This window comes from Vigna radiata, unplaced genomic scaffold (assembly GCF_000741045.1).
Source record: "Vigna radiata var. radiata cultivar VC1973A unplaced genomic scaffold, Vradiata_ver6 scaffold_324, whole genome shotgun sequence".
Taxonomy (NCBI): Eukaryota; Viridiplantae; Streptophyta; class Magnoliopsida; order Fabales; family Fabaceae; genus Vigna; species Vigna radiata.
Window position 1 is genome coordinate 99716 of NW_014542911.1, and position 19564 is coordinate 119279.

Consider the following 19564-nt stretch of genomic DNA (forward strand, 5'->3'; position numbering starts at 1 on the left):
CGGGAGTGGGGTCAGCACTTGTCCCTCGGTGGACAAGTTTGAAGGTAGGCTTTGATGGAGGAGGAACCTTCACATCGCTTCCAGCAGAAACGCGGGGGTCTTTCTTCTGCGCCGGGGGGATATACTTCGTCTTGCGGGGACCGGGAAACGACATAGCGCCTACAGAAAACAAGAGTAAAATCAGCCAAAACAAAACGTGCAAGTAATTGCGCGAAACAGTAAACTCGTACCAAACGCCACATTAATAAAATCCTCGTGGCACAGGCATTCGACCAGCTTGCGGGCGGGAAGGCGACGGGGAAGATCGTTAATGAGTTTCACGGCCTCGCGCTCGAACGGAGTCAAATTACAAGCCGACACCGGCGTCATGCGAGCTGGCTCCTCAGCCCAGTAAAATGGAAACATGGGCTCGCCGGACGGGTCCACAAATTCACTCCGACCACTGTCCTCTATTATTATTTTGAAATATTTATGCTTGAAATCCTTGAAAGAATCTGCATAGTTCTGGAACAAGCCCTCTTGAATGGACGTCAACGATACCGAACCTCGCTTCGCAACCGGCCGGACATGGAAGTAGTGAAAGAAAACTGACGTCGAGAGCTCGACGCCTAACGCCGAACACATCACCATGAAAGCCTGAATGTAGGCCCACCCATTCGGATGCAGTTGGGCAGGGGCAACGTTCATCCTCTTCAGGACGACGGCTTGAAACCGAGTAAAAGGGATCCGTACCATCATACGGCGAAACAGGTATGCATACACATAAAAGAAGCCTTCGGAGCTTGTCCCCTTCTCGTGGAAAACTCGCTCATTGGGATAACACACGCCCAATCGAAAAAGTTGAGCGTCCGCCTCGTCGTGAGCTATGAAGGACTGGTTCGCCCACTCCAGGAGGACTCCCCGGTTCTGAAACTCGGATTCATAGGTTCCCACTTCATGAGGAGCCCAATCGTACCCTGTTACTGCTGGCCATCCGCCGGCCGGGGTTGGGCGGACGGCTTCAAGTTCTACTCCGCCCTCCAAAAGGAAGAGGGTCGTCCCGTGTATGATCCGGTCTGCATTTTTCCCAGCGTCTGACCGTTCCACCCGCGAGGATGACCCCGAGTTGCGCGAACTCCCACTTCCGCTCGACGAATTCCCGCCGTCCCCACCCGCGGAGCCAGAAGAAGACATGGTAATCGCCATTTATTTACCTGATTAGAAAGAAGCACCGAATGGCTATAGTGGAAAAATTAAGTAAAAGGTAAGTCTGAAGCAGTCAAAGAACCCCTATTTATAGCTGAATTCTTTCAAACTGTCGCTTTCATCGCACCGTTCATCTAAAGCACAATCAAGGGCTCAGATTGCGGGACTGTTCCGCTTCCTAGCAGCGCCACCTATAGCACCCCGACACGTGTCACCTCATTTTAATTTTCCCGCCTAAACTGTCCACGTCCCAATCACCAAACTTCGCCCTTACCCGAATCAGCGGGCTTGAGCGCTCCCGGGATAGACGTGCACCCGTTCATAAACCCTACGACTTAGTGTTTAGGGCTTGGGGGGCCTGATGTACTAGGGACTACCGTCCGGTAAGAATATAACCGGACGATCGATTAAGAAATCAACTCACTAGCAAAGGCGGACGGTTACCTCGTAGTACGGTTGGCGGGCTTGCATAGTGAGGACCGGACGGTAGCAAGCAAACGGTCTTCAGGATCAAGGTAAGTTCAGAATGATTTGTATAATCACGTGTTTAAGGTGATTGGGCTACAATTGGGCCTTAATTAAGGCAACCTTAATACCAGGCCCATGTCCAACACTATAAATACAGGTCAAAGGTCCTAAGTAGGTGGGTTCATTTATTACGCATATATCTCTGAATTTAAAGGCCTGATCGGATAACATAACTAACTTAAGCATCAGAGTACCTTTGGTAGGTACCCTCCGGACTTTGGAAGTACAGGGAAGAACTGGCGAAGTGAAGTAGCGAACTGTTCAGGAAGGAAAAATTGTGTAGTTTTGGAACTCGGCCTTATACCGGAACAATGTCTTTATTTTATGAAGTTGTTTAAACAAACTTGATTAGTCATCTAATACATAACACTTGGTTGAAAGCAACTAATATAATCGTTTTCCTACAACATCTATCTTTTATGGCTCAATCATCTAATCATAGAGTGTTAGTATATTATTGTTTTATTAGTTAATTATAACTTTATGTTATTCTATTGTAGAGTTAATTACATTATAACGAACCTATAAATAATATGATTATACGGATAGATAATTCATACATGAATATATTTCACAATGATTTTTTTCTTTGATTTGCTCTTTCCAAATTGGATGTGTATTTCTTTTTTAACTTTGTGAATTTCAACATTTGGTGTTTTTCACGCAGTCATGAAAAACTAATTAATATACATATAATAATTTCTTGTCACATTTTGTGCTTACCTTTCCTTATGTATTCTTGTACTTTGTGCTTTGAGTGTACGCTAACACAAAATTTAGCATTCTTACATGTTATAGTAGATTTTTTTTATCAATTTATCCAACACTTTACAACGAACATTAATTTTCGTTATCACAATATCTATCATGGAGATTCCCATTGTGGCAATGCCACCCTTTCTAAAAACTAGCAAAACACTTCATATATCAATCAAAGGTTACCACAAAGTAAATCCTTGATTAATAGTCTTAAGATTATGATAATAAAAAAATATACATGATAAGTGTTACTGTAATGATAATTAATGAATGTCATTACAAAAATAAAGAACCCAAAGTTGAAAATTTTATTTTGGATATTAACGGTGTATATATATATATATATATATATATATATATATATATATATATATATATATATATATATATATATATATATATATATATATATATATATATGAAATGGTAGCACATCATGCTTTCTAACTCTAAGAAATTATTAATATTAACATTTAAAAATTATTAAAAACTAAAAGATCATAATCTTGAATAATTAAATCAGAAATAAGATTCATCAAGGCACCTAATTTTCAATAAATCTTTGTCACTAATAGACTATTGAGAATATTACGTTAGGGAGATTATTATATAACATTTTCTTATTTTACTACTTTACTTATCTATTTCTATTACTTAAATCAATCGAGCTAGGAACATTTTTAAATGGTCATGTCTTCTAAGTTAAAATTAATTACGAGTTCATATTACAAAATTATAACTAATTAAATAAATGCGGGACTCTTAAAATTTTAGGGACTCTTAAATTGAACAAATCTATTTTAATAGTCATACCTAAAAAAATATTGTGATTTCTTTATATTTTGGCTCTTATTGTGAAAAATGAATCAAATTACATATCATACGTAGTTAATTTGTACTTTCTATTTTTTTATATAAATCTCATAATCTTACGTTAAGTCACAAATGAATTTTGATATTGATAATATATTTACTGGACAATTTTTATATTTAATTGGACCGGATTATTTTAATAAAAATAAAGTCTATTATATTTTCAAAACGTTAGAGTGATTTTTATAAAAATTAAGAATTTAACTTCATAATTTACGTGGATTTTTAATTGAAAAATATATGATGTTCATAATCTCTTAAAAATGAAAATAAATAAAAAAATTATGTGCCTAACAAGGAAAGCACATGTACCACGCTTGCGAAACAACCTATCCGTTACCCGTTTTCGCAAAGGAAATGAAAGGTCCTTTATCCAAAAACAAGAAAGAAGGTCCGAATGAAAATGAATCGCAGCAGTACGTGCAATGCACGCGTCAGGGTGAGAGAGGAGTATAAGATAGCCGCCTGCACCTGCAAAGCAGAGTAAATAAACCTGAGCATATTACGGAGCCTGAGGTTTAAGAAAACACTTTACCTTTTATTCTATTCTATTTTCTTTTCTCTTCTTCCCTAGGGTTTTAACGCTAGGGTTTCAGTGTTTCACTCTCTATTCTTCTTTTACTCTGTTTCTTTTTCTCTCTCTCGGCATAGCCATGGATAGGTACCAGAAGGTGGAGAAACCAAAGCCAGAGTCTCCTATCAACGAGAATGAGATCCGAATCACGACTCAGGGCGCTATTCGCAACTACATCACCTACGCCACTTCGCTTCTTCAGGTCCTTTGATGTTCAGTTATCGTTTGGTGAATGAGTCGGTGATTCCGCAGAATGAGAAACCCTCGCATTTTCCGCTGATTGGGGTTTTCTATAAGGGTTGCATTTCCGGGCTTTTGGATTCGGTTTTCTTTATTTGTTCCTTTGGTTGTTCGCTGAATGCTGGTGTGTCGGGGTTCGATTGATTGGGTTTGGTTTGTGATTGGTGGCATTTTTGTGTTTGCGTTTCTTTTTGTTTGGCTTTTGGTTATGGAAACCCTTCATTTGTGATAGAATGCATTTTCTGTGGGTTGGGTGTGGAGATTGTCTCAGCTTTTTGATTGTTCAGATTGTTGGTTATTTGCTTTGATATGATGTTTTTGTTTTGTTTCAGTATTTGGGGTTTGTGTTTTGATGATCGATGATCGATTTGTCATGTTTTATTATGATGATAACAAACATGGGCGCTTACATATCGTAATTGTGGAATGGGGTGATGTACGATGTACGTGTTCTGCCTGTTTGTTCCATGACTGAATTAATTTGGCAGTTATTCCTGCAATAGGAAAAGTCAAGGTTTGACGTAGCGGTTGTTTTGCATTTGCCAATATTGTGGGAAAATGTTACTTATGCGGCTTCTATTTTAGGTTGCTATCCTATTGCGGAGGCCTTCAAAGTCATATTATTGTGGCTTCAATTTGAAGGCTTAGGGGAAGTACACTAAAAAGCTGCTATGGATATGGAACTAGGATTTTTTATATGAGCCTATCTTTTGAAACGATTTATGCAATAACGTGTGAACAATCGCATACCATTGAAGCTCTTTGTGACTGGTGGCCGCTATGGATTTTCAGTCCGGAAGCATTTAGAGGTCTTGTTCGTCAATTGCATCCTTTCAGAGCTCTTTGCGATGCTATTGAATCCTTTCTGAAGCCTATTTTGCTTCCACTGACTTTTTCCACCATATTATTTGTTTTAAATTATTTTTGTAGTATCCCCAGCATATATGGATCCAGAAAACCTGAAGCCTTGTGTTTTTCATTTTTCTCCCCTATTCATATTTAAATCGAACTGCAGCAAATTTCATGCATCGAGAACTCAAGCACACTGATCCCCTACTATTTATGGCCAATCCCTGCATCATGTGGTCTCTACAACCCTACTGATTGCTGCCCCCCCTGCTATTCAAAATCCACCAAGCACATTCTATTACCCTCTATTCCATTACTCAACCCTCACTTCTATTATGTTTCGCTAAGATTTCATCTTATTAATTACGGATGTATTCCTTTATGTGTGTGTACAGACCGTGATTTTAAATTAGGATAGTATAAAAATTAAGTGTCTTGTTTGTCAATTAGAAAGTTATGCTATAGAAGTATCAGGACTGGAAATAGTTAGGAAATCAAAGTTAAAATATTACTGCTCATGATGGGTTTCGCTGCATAGATCAAACAATGCCTTTGAGTCCTGTCAGTTACGAAATTCACAAGATCAAATTAATATTTTTTGCACTGGTGCCTTTGTTGGTTCTCTAACGTTACCACACTTTCTATTGAGTTAGTATAATCTTCTCATCTATAGGTGTTTATTCTACATTATTCTGATTGAATTTGTAGTCTTATTTTATTTTATCTTTATTTTACATCCTTACTCAACATTTTTACTTTTGTTGCACTAATAACAAGTAATATATAAAATTCAATGTTTTATTCAAATTGTCCAATTCAATCTATAATATAAATAAGTGCAACAATTCCAATCCGAAGTTCAATTAGAAGTCTTCTGTAAATTGTAATCATGATGTTTAGATTCCACAGTGCCATTAAGTGCTTTAAATTTTTTCGTCAGATCCAACCCAGGCTGCGCCACAACTGACAGAACATTTAGTTTGTTGATGCCTTTTTCCCCAATGAGCATATATGATCATTTGAAAATTCACCTAGCAAATAAAAGAATCTGTTTGCTGTGCTAGTTTTCCAATCTTCTTTAAAATAATATCATTTTTCAACTATCCAACTCTCTTGTTCACATGGCATGGTTAAATATTGTTGAATAATTAACATCATGAAAATTTTGCTTGATATTCATGCATGTTGCTTTATTTTATGATTAATGAAAAGCTGTATATCATTTTGTTAACCTGTTATATGATAAGTTTCATTTTCCATTCAAAATACATTTTGATAGTTTATCTCTCACATTTATGTTTATGATATTAGTTTAATTGTGGGCACTTTTTCCTCGAGTTAGATTTTTAAAATTTATTGATTCAACTTTTACACACCTTTTAAACGGACAAAATTTATAGTTTTGGTTGACATGAAGCTTGTGATTGGCTTTGTGATCGACTTGGTTCTTGTGGTAAACATAATCTGTACGAGTTATTTCTAAGTATATTTGTTGGGTATGTATAAATCTTGAATGACTAAAATTATTTACGCTCATATGTGCATCTCTCCATGTTTTTTTTTTTATCATGGTTGCCACACTTCAAGTAATTATACCTGTTATACATGGTTATGCTTTCTTATTGATTTCTGTTGTAATTTATCCAGGAAAAGCATGCAAGAGAGATTGTCTTAAAGGCAATGGGACAAGCAATCAGCAAGACAGTTGCCATTGCAGAGATTTTAAAGGTTACTTTTCCTTGAAAGACGTCCTTCTTGTGTTTGTTTTATATGCTTTGAAATGCATGCAAATTACTGTCAGGGATATCTTGTCAATTATAGTTTAATACAAAAATTGCAAATAACCCTAAATTAGTTGGCTATGAAAATTGGAAAGTTACCAGGCATATAAATCTATAATTACTTGTTGGTTGAAAGTTATATAAGTCTAGAGAGGATATGGGATTCATTAAAATTGAGGTTGGTTTTCGTTGCTGGCTCTCATCTTAAACAGAAGAGAATTCCCCGGCTGCACCAAGATACTGGCATCAGCTCAGTTAGCATAACCGATGTGTGGGAACCCATTGAAGAGGGTCTTGTACCGTAAGTGTTATATGAAGTTTTAATCTGCATGCATCTTTGTATGGTTGATGGCTTAGATTGAACTTCTACTTTTAATGCAGTGTGGAAATGACTCGACATGTTTCTATGATCTCAATCACCTTATCAGCTAGAGAATTAAACAAAAATTCTCCTGGGTGAGTTTTTTACAAAATTGTGGCTCTATTTTCATTCTTTTCTGTGTGGTCTTTCTAGACGATTTTGTAGCCTATATTTGGAATCCTCTTCTGGTTGTTTGATCTGACAAATCTGGGATGTTTTCTATACGATTATGTTTGCAGGTATCAAGCTCCTAGTAATGTGGAACAACCAAAGCCACACACCAATTATCAGCAGCAACCTATAAAACCAGCACGTGTTCCATATAATGCTGTAAATGAAGGTGCTCTGGATATAGCTACTACAGTAATTAATAATGAAAATGTTAAATACAATAATTTCTAACTTTCAGCATATGTAATATCTTGATTTAGATTCATATGGCCGAGGACGAGGTCGGGGTCGGGGGAGAGGAAGAGGAAGGAGTTGGGGAAGGGGTGGTTATGGCTATCAAGGTGGTTACGGAAATTATCAAGGTGGATATGGATACTACCAGGGGGGTTATGCAAATTATCAAGGTATTGTCCATTCTGCTCACTGAGTTGTAATGCGTTGGTTGTTCATATTAATTTTTGTGGTTTATATATATACACTTTCATTATTTTGGGCATTTCATTTATTTTGCTTGTTCATCTTAGTTTTGGATGTTTATATGCCTTTTTTTAATTAGAATTTTTATTTGTACTTTGTTCACTGCCAGATAATGGGGGTTATTCAAACCGTGGACGAGGTGGTGGGCGAGGTAGAGGTTGGGGTTATCGTGGTAAGTTTATTTGATACTTATTCTCCCCATATTTTGTGGTGATGTGTTATGAGGTTTTCCATCTATGGTGGTGTAACGAGCAAATGTTCTGGGTTTATTTTTTTCTCGTTTATGGATATAGAATTTTTCTACTCTTGACCTAGTCTTGTGTCAATGCCTGAAGTATGTGCTTTTCGGATTGATGCCATCATACAGGAAAAACTTGTTATAAAACTTGTTATAAATTTTTAAGGATGTAGGCCTGAAAGATACTCGCCCAGGTTTAATCTGATCCTTCAACTGTGGCATTTTGCAACAGGTACAGGTTATGATGGTGGCAGGGGTGGAGGTGCAGGGTATGAGGGTGGGAGGGGCGGTGGTTATGAAGGTGGGAGGGGCGGTGGTTATGAAGGTGGGAGGGGTGGAGGTGCAGGTTATGAAGGTGGGAGGGGCGGTGGTTATGAAGGTGGGAGGGGCAGTGGTTATGAAGGTGGCAGAAGTGGTGGGTATGAAAGAGGCAGAGGTGGAGGAAGGGGTTATGGACGCGGCAGGGGCCGAATGGGTGGACGTACAAGGGGTGGTGCAAACCAGGCATGATTGCGAAGGGTGCTGTTGTCATTCTTGCTAAATGCTTGCCTTGACAGTGGGGTTAATGTTTTATGAATACTGTGTTGATAGTGTGATGTGGCTCATGATCCAGCATTATTAGGCAGTATTTTATGTTTCATTTGTCATGAAATTGAAATGGGCAAGGTTTTGTTCATCTTTAGATTTAGTTGCAGAGCATCTTGATTATGATTGCTGTAATTCATTTCAACTTTTATGGTTGCCAACACCATATTTTTATCTGTATCTGGTTTATATATGGTTTTTATTTTAATCAAAAATAGCTTTTTCTTTGATAAACTTGCGGGGTTAAAATAATATGCCTATGTTTTACGTAGACAGGCTTCATGTACGCTGGAGATTGTAAATTGTGAACTCCATCTTTGCATAAGGAGTTAAGATTCAGTGTTTGGAAGTGATGTTATTAATGCAACTCATAAATGTGAACAATAATGTTGATAATAAACTGTACTGTTTTGGATTACAGGTGCAGTCAATTTTTATCGAATGTTAAATTGTTTGTAACTTAATGTTTTTCAATTTAATTGTTGAATTACAAATTTATATTATCATAATTATCTATGTTTAGTTTAATTAAACTAAATTAAATAATTCATATTGTAGTCTATTCTAAAAAAATATGTATTTAGTCTTATTTTGATAAATTAATGATATTAGTTTTCTAACATCTTTGAGAGTCATGAGGCTCATGATTAACCTTTATCAGCGTCAACATGTGGGCAATCTCAAGGAACCAGTTAATACAAAAAGGAGTTAATGTAATATAAAAGGATATTATTTGACATTATCTTTGAAGTGGGATGTTATTTGGATATTTGACACTGTTTTCTTGGTGGTTGGAAATTAATTTGGGCAGTAAAACTGAAGTACAAATATTTTTCTATCGGTGGTTTGGTTGTGAGATTTTTTAATAAGTTTGTGGTCGTTGCTTGGTATTTGAGGTGTCTTTGAGTCGTCTTGGTTTTGTGGAGTTTGCGGGTTTTGCATTTACTTCTTAAGGTCAATGGCATATGTGGCTATTTAATTAATTTTGTTATGTTTCTTTCACTGCTTAACGAAGAGATTAAATATGTTATATTTAGGGTTTTTGTGGGCTTTATGAGTTTTGTGATTTTAGCTCACTTTGTCACAAAACATGAAAATACTGTCACACGACATGCAAATACTTTTTGTCAATGGTTCATTGTTTGTGTGTACATGCCATTAGTTTTATTTAAGGATGATAAAAGATTCGAGATCTAATCTATAATAATTTAAATTTATATTCTTTTAATTCTATTTAAATGAATTTATTTTAAATTTAAATTTATATTTTTAGATTTAAAATTTAATTTACTTGGCTTTAGATTGGATAGTATTTTTGAATTTTTAAAAAAATAATCTAAATTTTAATTTATTTAATTAGATTTGACTTTGATTTAGACTGGATTAGAGTTTTAAAAATTCAAAATCAATTCGTAACATTGAACCGCGTTTGATCTACCACCTTTCTTTTCTTAGTTAGTTGACTTGTATTTTTCATAAACCGATTAAACTTTCTTACCACCATAGACATCAGTTCATTGTTGTCCAATTCAGCATCAGAATCATCCTCAGATTGTACCGTCTTTGAGGCTTTCCTGTTTGTAGCTTTCAATGCTATGGACTTCTTTTCTTCAATCTCTTCCTCTTCCTTCAATCTTCCAAGTTCAAGTTCATGTTCTCTTAAGAGATTGCAGTGACTTTTGGTTGCTAGCTTCTATTCAGACTTTTCAGTATTTTTATATTGGTCTCCTCTTTATCGAACACCTTTCCAAGAGCCATTAGATGGTTGAAAATATGAGTGAATCTTTTTTGAACTTCATATATGGTTTCATCAGTCTTCATTCTGAAAAGTTCATACTCTTGTATTAGCGAGTTCTTTCTGGCTCTCTTGACCTCTTTCGTGCCTTCATTTGTGACTTCCTACATGTCCCACATTTCTTTGGCAGTTTTGCATTGATAGATCCTGAAAAATTCATCAATTGTTAGTGTAGAGGCAATTATATTACGTGTTTTAACATCATATTGTGCCTTACGATTTTCTTCTTGAGACCACTCAGAAAAGTTTTTCAAAATAGTTTTTCCATTGATAACATGAGTTGGCTTAAAAGGACCATTTACAGTTGCATCCCAAATACCTCTATCCATTGATTTAAGAAAAATTTGCATTCTGATTTTCCAAAAATGATAGTTTTATCCAGCAAATAGTGGTGGTCTATTTGTCGAAGCACCTTCACCAAAGGTTTGAAAACTAGAGGCCATTTTCCAAGAATAATCAATTTAAAGAAAAATGTAATCGACTAGTTTTTCAAATATCTTCTGAAAACCAGCTCTGGTACCAATTGTTGAAAATAGAATGACTTAGTTTCAACACCAAGAGGGGGGTGAATTGGTGAAATAGAAAAGTCAGAGTCTTTTTAAAATCTTTTTCGTAAAAGAGAGAACTTTCAAAAGTTTCATGAAACGCAAGGAAAAAGATAATTCAAGTGCAGTGGAAATAGTTGACTACGTGAAAAGTAAAGTCGACTTGAAATGTAAAAGTGCAGGGATAAAAGACTCAAACACAGTTTTTATACTGGTTCGGCCAAACTGCCTACATCCAGTGTCCTTCCTGTACCCGGAAGCAAATGCACTATAATGATCAGGGTTTTTATAACAAGGTTTCTATAGAGACCTTTACGCCAAAATATAAAACACCTCTCCTCTAACCAAAATATAGGCATTTACGAAACAAAGACAGCAGTATGATATCTCCTCTCCTGCAGTCCTCACTACTTTGAACAGTCCTCAAAGTATAGAGCGCCTAACGTTCTCTTCTTGTAGTCACAACAGGAAAACCACAATTTTCACAACATTGAGAGAAGAAGTTGATCACGTATCAAAAACACCTCAATGTGCAGTATGATCAATCTAACTTGAGCACAAATTTTGGCTCTGCAAGCAACAACCAAAGAATGAACACCTCAGTCTTTCTTGATGAGTTCTTGGTGTTAAGATTGTTGACAACACAAACTCTATATCAAACTAGTTTTTGACGATGACAACACAATGCTTAATGACAATACACATGTTCCAGTATTACATGTTCTTGTTCTGAAGTGTTTGTTTATCTGTTGAACATGTTTTGTTGATTTACAATGTATGTTCCTATGATTGATTGAGTATTATATTTGTGGAACATGCTTATATTGAAATGTACGTGGAATATACTTGTATTGAAATGAGAAATAAAATGTTTTTGGTTACTGCACATTTCTGAAAAGAAAAAGATCACAAGCACCTTTATGAACTTATATTTGTTGTGACAAAGTTCTAGTCCAGTCGAATACACTCATGATGGATTCGACTATGCTAAGTATGTGATCATAAATAGAATGTGATCATAATGGAGGAATCTATATTGAATTCTCTACATTTTTCTGTATAATTAATTCAATTCTTTTTATTTTAAAATTTGTACACTAACTATATATACCGTCATTGAATTATAAATCTAAATTATAAATTTACTCTTCTTTAATTTCAATTCTATAATTTCCGTCTTCCTATGTATTTTTATGGTTTTAGTATATCTATTTATAAAAGTATACATGTTATTTTGGTTCAATAATTAATCTTACACATGTTTAACTTCTTTGTTTGTTTTGTTTGAATTTTATTTATTCAAACTATTTTATGATGGTACTAAAAGTGAATAAGTTATAATTATAATAAGTGAAATCACATGTCTTAATGCTTTGATATTACATTCATCATATAACGGTAAAATAAAAACATGAGACTATAGAGATTTAAAATATTAAATATAAAAAAACAACAAAAATTGTCTATATTATTATTATTATTATTATTATTATTATAATTACTATTATTATTATTAACTATTATTATTATTATTAAAATTATAATTATTATTACTATTATTATTATTATTATTATTATTATTATTATTAACGTCGTTATTATTATTATTATAATAATAATAATAATTATTATTATTATTATTATAATAATAATAATAATTATTATTATTATTATTATTATATTATTATTATTATCATTATTTATTATCATTATTATTATTTTTATTATTATTATTATCATTATTATTATTATTATTATTATTATTATTATTATTATTATTATTTTTATTATTCACATTATTTTTATTATTATTATTATTGTAATTATTATTATTCTCATTTGTTATTATTATTATTCTCATTATTATTATTATTATTATTTTTATTATTGTTACTTTTATTATTATAGTATTATTCTCATTATTATTATTATTATTATTATTATTACAATTATTAATATTGTTCTTATTATTATTATTATTATTATTATTATTATTATTGATATTATTATTATAATAAGTATGTAACATAAAAAAAATTCACAATTCACAATGGGGTGAAGGATGTGAGATTTAAAAAATAGTTTTAAAGTAGTCATGGTTTTGTAAGTGATATTTGAATATTTAATTATAATAAAATGTTAAATTATAAATAGAATTTTATTAAAAATATTTATTTCATAAAATCAGTTATCTTTATAGAATTTATTCTTTAAATCTTTTTTTCATCTCTCTTTGATCTTAATTCATCTCTTATCTCATTAAAGATGCGAGCTTATCTCATGCCTTTTGGCATTCAGGACAACATATTTATTTGACTTAATAGGTTGTTTTGTTTCCAGTTTTGTTTGAGTTTATCAATTAGGTATAACTTTTGAAAAATGTATCAAATGTGTCCTCATTTATTAAATTTTGCATCAATAAAGTCTCTTCGGTTAAATAGAAACAACTGAAGTTAAGAGATTGATATGAATGCTAACGTGTTATTTTGTAGGTGTATTTGTGTTGATGTGTTAGTGAATTAGAGGTTGACGTGGAAAGTCATTCCCCCTTCACGCACCATGGTCTTGATTCTTCCATCTTTTCATCTTCTTTCACTTTCTCTACAAAAAAAACAAAGTACTCATTCTTGCTCTCAGTAACATCATCACAAGCAGATTCATCAACCTCATTCATCACTCCCAATAACACTTAGATTCATCACCCAATATCACCACCTTCACTCAAACCATAGAAAATCTCCATCATCCTCATATATAATCACCTGCACATTCAAACCAAAATAGAGAAACACCGAAAAAAGAAGAAAAGTAATCCTTGAGAGTAATTTTCGACTTCGAATAGAAATAGTTACTCCTCTGTCACGCACAAAGGGGAAGAACGAAAAGGTTGAACTGTTGCAAAGGACGGTGGCAGTATCTCTAGCCGAGCTTGATGATCGTCACGGTCGCTGGTTCTGCGCGAGAGAGGACTAAGATTGTGGTCCGCGGCGACGCTCTTGGTCAGTGAGGAGGAGCGACAACCCTGGCTTGGCCACGACGGTGACTTGCGTGGGAGAGCATTATTGACAGCTCCGACAACCTCGTCAGTCAATGTCGTTGCAGCGACAAGCGGCGGAGGCGCGAGCAACGGTATCGCTGGCGATGCTTCACGATGTCGGAGCTTATCTCAAGCGCGCACGGAGAGAGGAACGCTGTAGTGGCTGGCGGTGTGTCTCGCGACGATCGGTGCCGCTGGCGACAGTTTTGGCCGACCAGAGGGAGGCACAACAGCGTTGGTCATGCGAAGGGTAGAGTTGTCGCTAATGAAGGTAAGGAAGAGACCTTTGTTTTTGAAAAAGAAAAAAAAGAAACCCTAAAGAAAAGAGGGCTCGGGCTTGGCTCAGAAAATACCAAGTGCACCCCTAAATTCCATCTCTGCACCCATTCACTAACATGTCAGCATAAATATACATACAAAATAACACGTATTCTGTCATATCATCAATCCCTTAACTCTGTTTGTTTCTATTTAACGAAAAGGACTTCGTTGATGCAAAATTTATGAAATGCGGACGCATTTGAGACTTCTTTCAAAGGTTGGACCTAATTGACAAAAACTTGAGCAAAACTGGGGATAAAATAAGCTATTAAGCCTATTTATTTAATTAAATTTATGATTAAAGTGTGTCTTCTTTTTACTCTTTTTCTTGTGCCAATTTGGAATATGTTGTTGGTAGCCTTTAGGAGGTTTTCATGTGACTTTAAGTAATTCAATTTGATTCTTTATGCTTATGTATACATGAGGGTGTGTTTCAAAAACATTCATCTGATTTTTTTTTTGTTAGAGCTACTTTTAAGGGTTGATTGTGTGAAGCGTTTGTAACTGAAAATTCTTTTTTTAAGGTAAGGGAAACTAATTTAATTATATAATTTGAAATCTTATTGATGAATGAATTAAGATGAGAAAGTGAAATTTTTGGTAATTTCTTGTATGTATATGATATGTTGAATTGAATTGATGTTATTGAGTGTTTTGATTGAATGGAAATTGGTATATGTGGAACTTATTGGCTATAACGGGATTTTCCCAATTGCTCTATTTTAGGTTTATGTTGAACTAAACAATGGTAATTTTGAACTAAGTAAAATTAGGTAATCTATTGTGTCAGTCAAGGTCTAAATACTAGTATGGCGTTGAGCAGTATCTTAGAATCGTTGGATGCTAAGCTAAAAATCAAAGTCAGAGAGCTCTAGTGGCTCATGATGTCAAGTGTTAGTTAGGGACCGTTGGGCACTATTGTGGTTTAAAATCATAAAAAGCTTCAGGGGTCTATGGTGTTCTACATCCGTAGATGTTGTTGGTCACTCTATGTTAATGTTGGGCACTAAAGGCATTATGTTGTGTGCCAGCTAGTTATTGTTGGGTCCTAACAATTATATTTGATAAATAACATGTTTTAGATTTTATAATTATACATATATGTTGATAAATTGATGATAATGGATGGTTTAATGTGAGAAATATGATGTCTAGATTGTGTGAATATTAAAGATAGTTTGTGATGACAAATATGATGTTTTAAATGTCGATGTGACGAGAGTGCAGGGACTTTCTAGAGAGAAAGTACTTCACTTGGTTGAGTTTAAGGTGCATTAAAGAGGATTTCAAAAAATTATCGTAACTCTAGTAATATCCAACTCATATAGAGAAAAATATCTAGTTGTGAGAGTTGAGGGGGGTTCCTATAACAAGACTTGGTGTGAAAGAGAATCATTCTTACGAGTTATATTGAGTCCTGATATTTTGAGGTGAAGTAGAGTCTAAGTGGTAATTGTCAAAAACCTACCAAGTGTTCACATGACATGCAAAATTTTTTAGTTTGTTCAATACACATGTTTTCCATAAATAAAGTGAATTATCTAACTCTTATCGGCCATTAGGACTATATTTATATATCTTTATGCTAATATAAACATGCTTTTATAGACATTTAAATGTTATTGAAAGTATTTGATGTTTGTATTGATGGAAATTGAACTTGTCATGATATGATAGATTTTAATTAATATGTATTGTTACAATTACACTAGCTTATTGTTTTTGGTTTGGTTTGTGATTTGTCCACATGTTATGATCATATGCAATATGTGAATAGAGGATGGTGCATGTGTGAGTGATGATCAATAGTGAGATTTGTTAGGAGGTTTTCAAGAGGTTAGTTTCAATTTTTATATACATATTTGTATTTTAGGTGCACTCCTCTTAATGTACATGTTTTATTTTGAAGAATAGTCTTAAAGATATTTTGAAAACACTATCATTAACACAAAAAAGGTTATTTAAATATGTTATTTTAGGCTTTTTACATCTGTTGTAGGTTAGACATAATTACGAGAGACGTATGTTTATTGTTGGGTACAAACAAAGTCCCACATCGGATAAAATAAGAGATAGACATGGGTTTATATACACATAAGATACCTCGGAGTGGTACCAAAAGCAAATCAATAAGGACTTGACCCAAAGCGGACAATATCTTGCTAGTGTGAAGATTCGACGTAAGTTTTTTTATTTTTTTTTCTCATATTTGCACCAAATTTCTTCTTCTCCTTCTCCCTCTCTGTCTTCTTTTTACTTTCTTCTCTCCTTCTCCTCCTCCGCTCTGGTGTCAAGTTAGTGTCTTCAAATAACTCACGTCTTAAATGGTCAACAATGTGCGAAAAACAAAGAGAAGCATAAAAAGAGTGATGGAAAGTTCTATATTAAAGGAAGAAAAGGAAAAAAAAAAAAAAAAAAGAGCTCACAAATGGAGGTCTTGCACTCTCACTCGAGTTCGCATCTTTAAATGGTTCGCAACCTATGAAAAACAAATAGAAACGTAAGAGGAGTGAGGGAAAGTTCTATATTATAGGAAGAAAAAGCAAAGAAGCTCACCAATGGAGTTCGCATTGCTTGTATGAGGCTATTTGCACTGTTGTTCGAAGGGAGTGAAATGAAAGTGGTGCCAAGGTTACATATGAAGGGTTTTACATCTAATCTCCTTTGGTGGAATGTAAATTTACATCCATATGCAACAATGTTCTTAAAAGACAAAAAAAAAATGACAAAAGATGAACTTACTCTATTTAAGAAACAAATCAAATAGAATTGTTGTCCTAGACGCCAGAAATCTCATGACATACTTTGATCTTCAAATAATTCTCGTGAGAATCTTACTTAGAAGTTAGAGAAAGAAAAAAGAATAGTATTATAAAGATTCTGATTTTATAAATCGAAATTGGATTAACTATTAATTCTATTTATAAACTTAAATTTTGTTAATAAAATAGTTAAGGTCAATTTTTAAAAACTACTTTTACTCTAACTATTTTCTATGTCCTTATAAAATAAATATAATTTCATTCTAATATTGCTTTAAATGAATAATAAACTTATCTTTTTTTTTTATCATTAATCACAAATTAAATGGAAGGGAGTATTGTTCAACAATAGGTATATTGCAAGCCACAGAATTAATTGTGTGAGAACCCGCATTGTTTCATGTATATTCATAAAATGGGTGCAAAAGTATACAACAATTACGGAAAATAAATTGAAAACGATTGTAAAAATATTCTAGTAAAAAATTTCTATTCAAAATGAGTAATTCTTTTATGCTATATATGTCCACATATTATTTTATAAGTTTATTTATTTTAGTCTACAATAACAAAATTGAGGTTTAAACCAAAATTTTTATCAAATTAGCTACAACAACAACATATTGATTTAGGATCTTGAAGTCTTCAAAAAAAACTTTAGGATTTTACTTCACTATTCTCTCTATGTTTTGGATTAGAACACAAATGAACCAAAATGAGAAAAACTAGTTTTTTTTTTTTCTTAATCAATTTTAACCTTTTAATCGTAAATTGATATATGTCGATAAATAAAATCAAGAAATATGATTACAAAAGGTTAAAAGGTATTTTGAAGTAATTAATATATATCTCACATCATTTTGTGATAGATTTTTTAATTAAGGTTAGCTTAAAATTTAAATAATCATGTTTTAACTTTGAGTTAATTGGATTTATGATTGATCTGATCTGGTACTTCTGATTGATCTTATGTATAACTAGATGTTTTGTTAGGTAACTAAGCTCAACAACTTATCATTTGGATGATCTAGTTGATCATTTAGTCTTATGTATAGACGTTCATTCTCTTAAGTTCAAACTCAATGATCTTTTGGTCTAAATAGCTTAGTTGATTATTCGGTTTGATGTATAGTTATCCTGTTAACCATCTAAGGTTAATGACTTTGTTGTCTGTAACGATTGACTGTCTAAGATAATTGATCAAATAGTCATACAGTACAACATATACTCCTTATTATACACCTATAAAATAAAATTGCATTGATTTTAACGTCTTTCAATTTCTTACATAATTTAAACTTATAATAAAAATGAAATAATATTTAAACTGAATTAAAAAAATATAAAGATATGAGGCGACTTTTATAACCAACAAAAAGAACCCGATTAAAACTCAGATAAGAACTTCAGAATTGTTTTTATTTTTAATGAAGTCATTGGAATAAAATATTTATATAATTCTTAAATCTAACGTCACATTACAGGAGCACAAAACAACTCATCTCAGATAAGAATCCAAAATAAAAATTACAATTTTCAAGATATAAAACCAATCTTCTCCTATTCTCTCCAATATTCCATCCACCCCAAACTCATGTGTACATCAAACCAAAATTTGGATATACATATATCAAATTTGCTTTATAGATGACAATGATATGAGGTAATATTTTGTTGTCTCTCAATACATATAGGGCTTTTGGGTTAAAACCCACATATCAATCTGGCCTACCACATCTTTAAGTCAGATTAAATTAAAAAAAAAATTATAAACTTTTTGGTACAGACAAAAAGTAACATGCTTCAAATCATTTCTAAATATTAAATTATATTAAAAAATAAAATTTTTAAATATTTTTCTATCTTTAAATATATTTAGATTGTAATTTTATTTTTTGTAATATTTTATTGTATTTGGAATTTAAGGTAATTTTGGAATGAGTTTTATTTAAATTTTAATTAAAAAAAATATGATTTATTTGAAAATTAAAGAAAAAAATTTATAACTAAGTGAATGAATTCATTTAAATCATGTTTGTAACGAGTGAAATCAGATCAAAATTTGTTAAACTTGTTAATAAATATAAATTATATTAATTCAGTAAATAAGCAATGGTAAATGAAATAAATTTGGATGGGATGATCCATATTAGATTGAAATATATACATAAAATTGAAGATAAGGATTATAAAAGAGGTTAAAATATGTTTGAGGAGAAAGAACATCTTAATTATTTGTAGTAGGGATGAGTGAAGAGTGAACGTAGTACGAATTTGGCACTCTATCCCTTACTGAATGCAAAAGGACACGTGAGACAATGTTTATTAAGAAATGCCACGTGGCAAATGGTTATTAGGTTTGAGAGGTAGATGATTAGTTGTTGTGTTTGAAGGAAATGTAGACGCATTCCCATCTAGATTCACTTGTATGTCACAGATTCCTTTGTATATATTATCCTTCTATGTCTTGGGTTTCTCTTTAT

The 19564-nt window shown here is 33.1% G+C and overlaps 1 protein-coding gene across 1 annotated transcript; it reads left to right on the forward strand.

The window, feature by feature from the left end:
- Positions 1-3870: 3870 nt before the first annotated feature.
- On the forward strand, positions 3871-8836 carry LOC106752416 (glycine-rich cell wall structural protein 1.8). The gene is made up of 8 exons (XM_014634097.2): positions 3871-4121; positions 6656-6736; positions 7002-7090; positions 7171-7245; positions 7390-7490; positions 7582-7725; positions 7908-7970; positions 8269-8836. Exons 1-8 carry the CDS (start codon positions 3999-4001, stop codon positions 8544-8546), a joined length of 954 nt encoding a protein of 317 aa, XP_014489583.1. The 5' UTR covers positions 3871-3998; the 3' UTR covers positions 8547-8836.
- The last annotated feature ends 10728 nt before the right edge of the window (positions 8837-19564 follow it).

Excerpts from the sequence above, each read along its gene's own strand:
- LOC106752416 (XM_014634097.2), top strand. The coding sequence starts at position 3,999 with ATGGATAGGTACCAGAAGGTGGAGAAACCAAAGCCAGAGTCTCCTATC. Across the intron at positions 4,122-6,655 it reads ACGCCACTTCGCTTCTTCAG|GAAAAGCATGCAAGAGAGAT; the intron begins GTCCTTTGATGT and ends TAATTTATCCAG. Across the intron at positions 7,091-7,170 it reads ATTGAAGAGGGTCTTGTACC|TGTGGAAATGACTCGACATG; the intron begins GTAAGTGTTATA and ends CTTTTAATGCAG.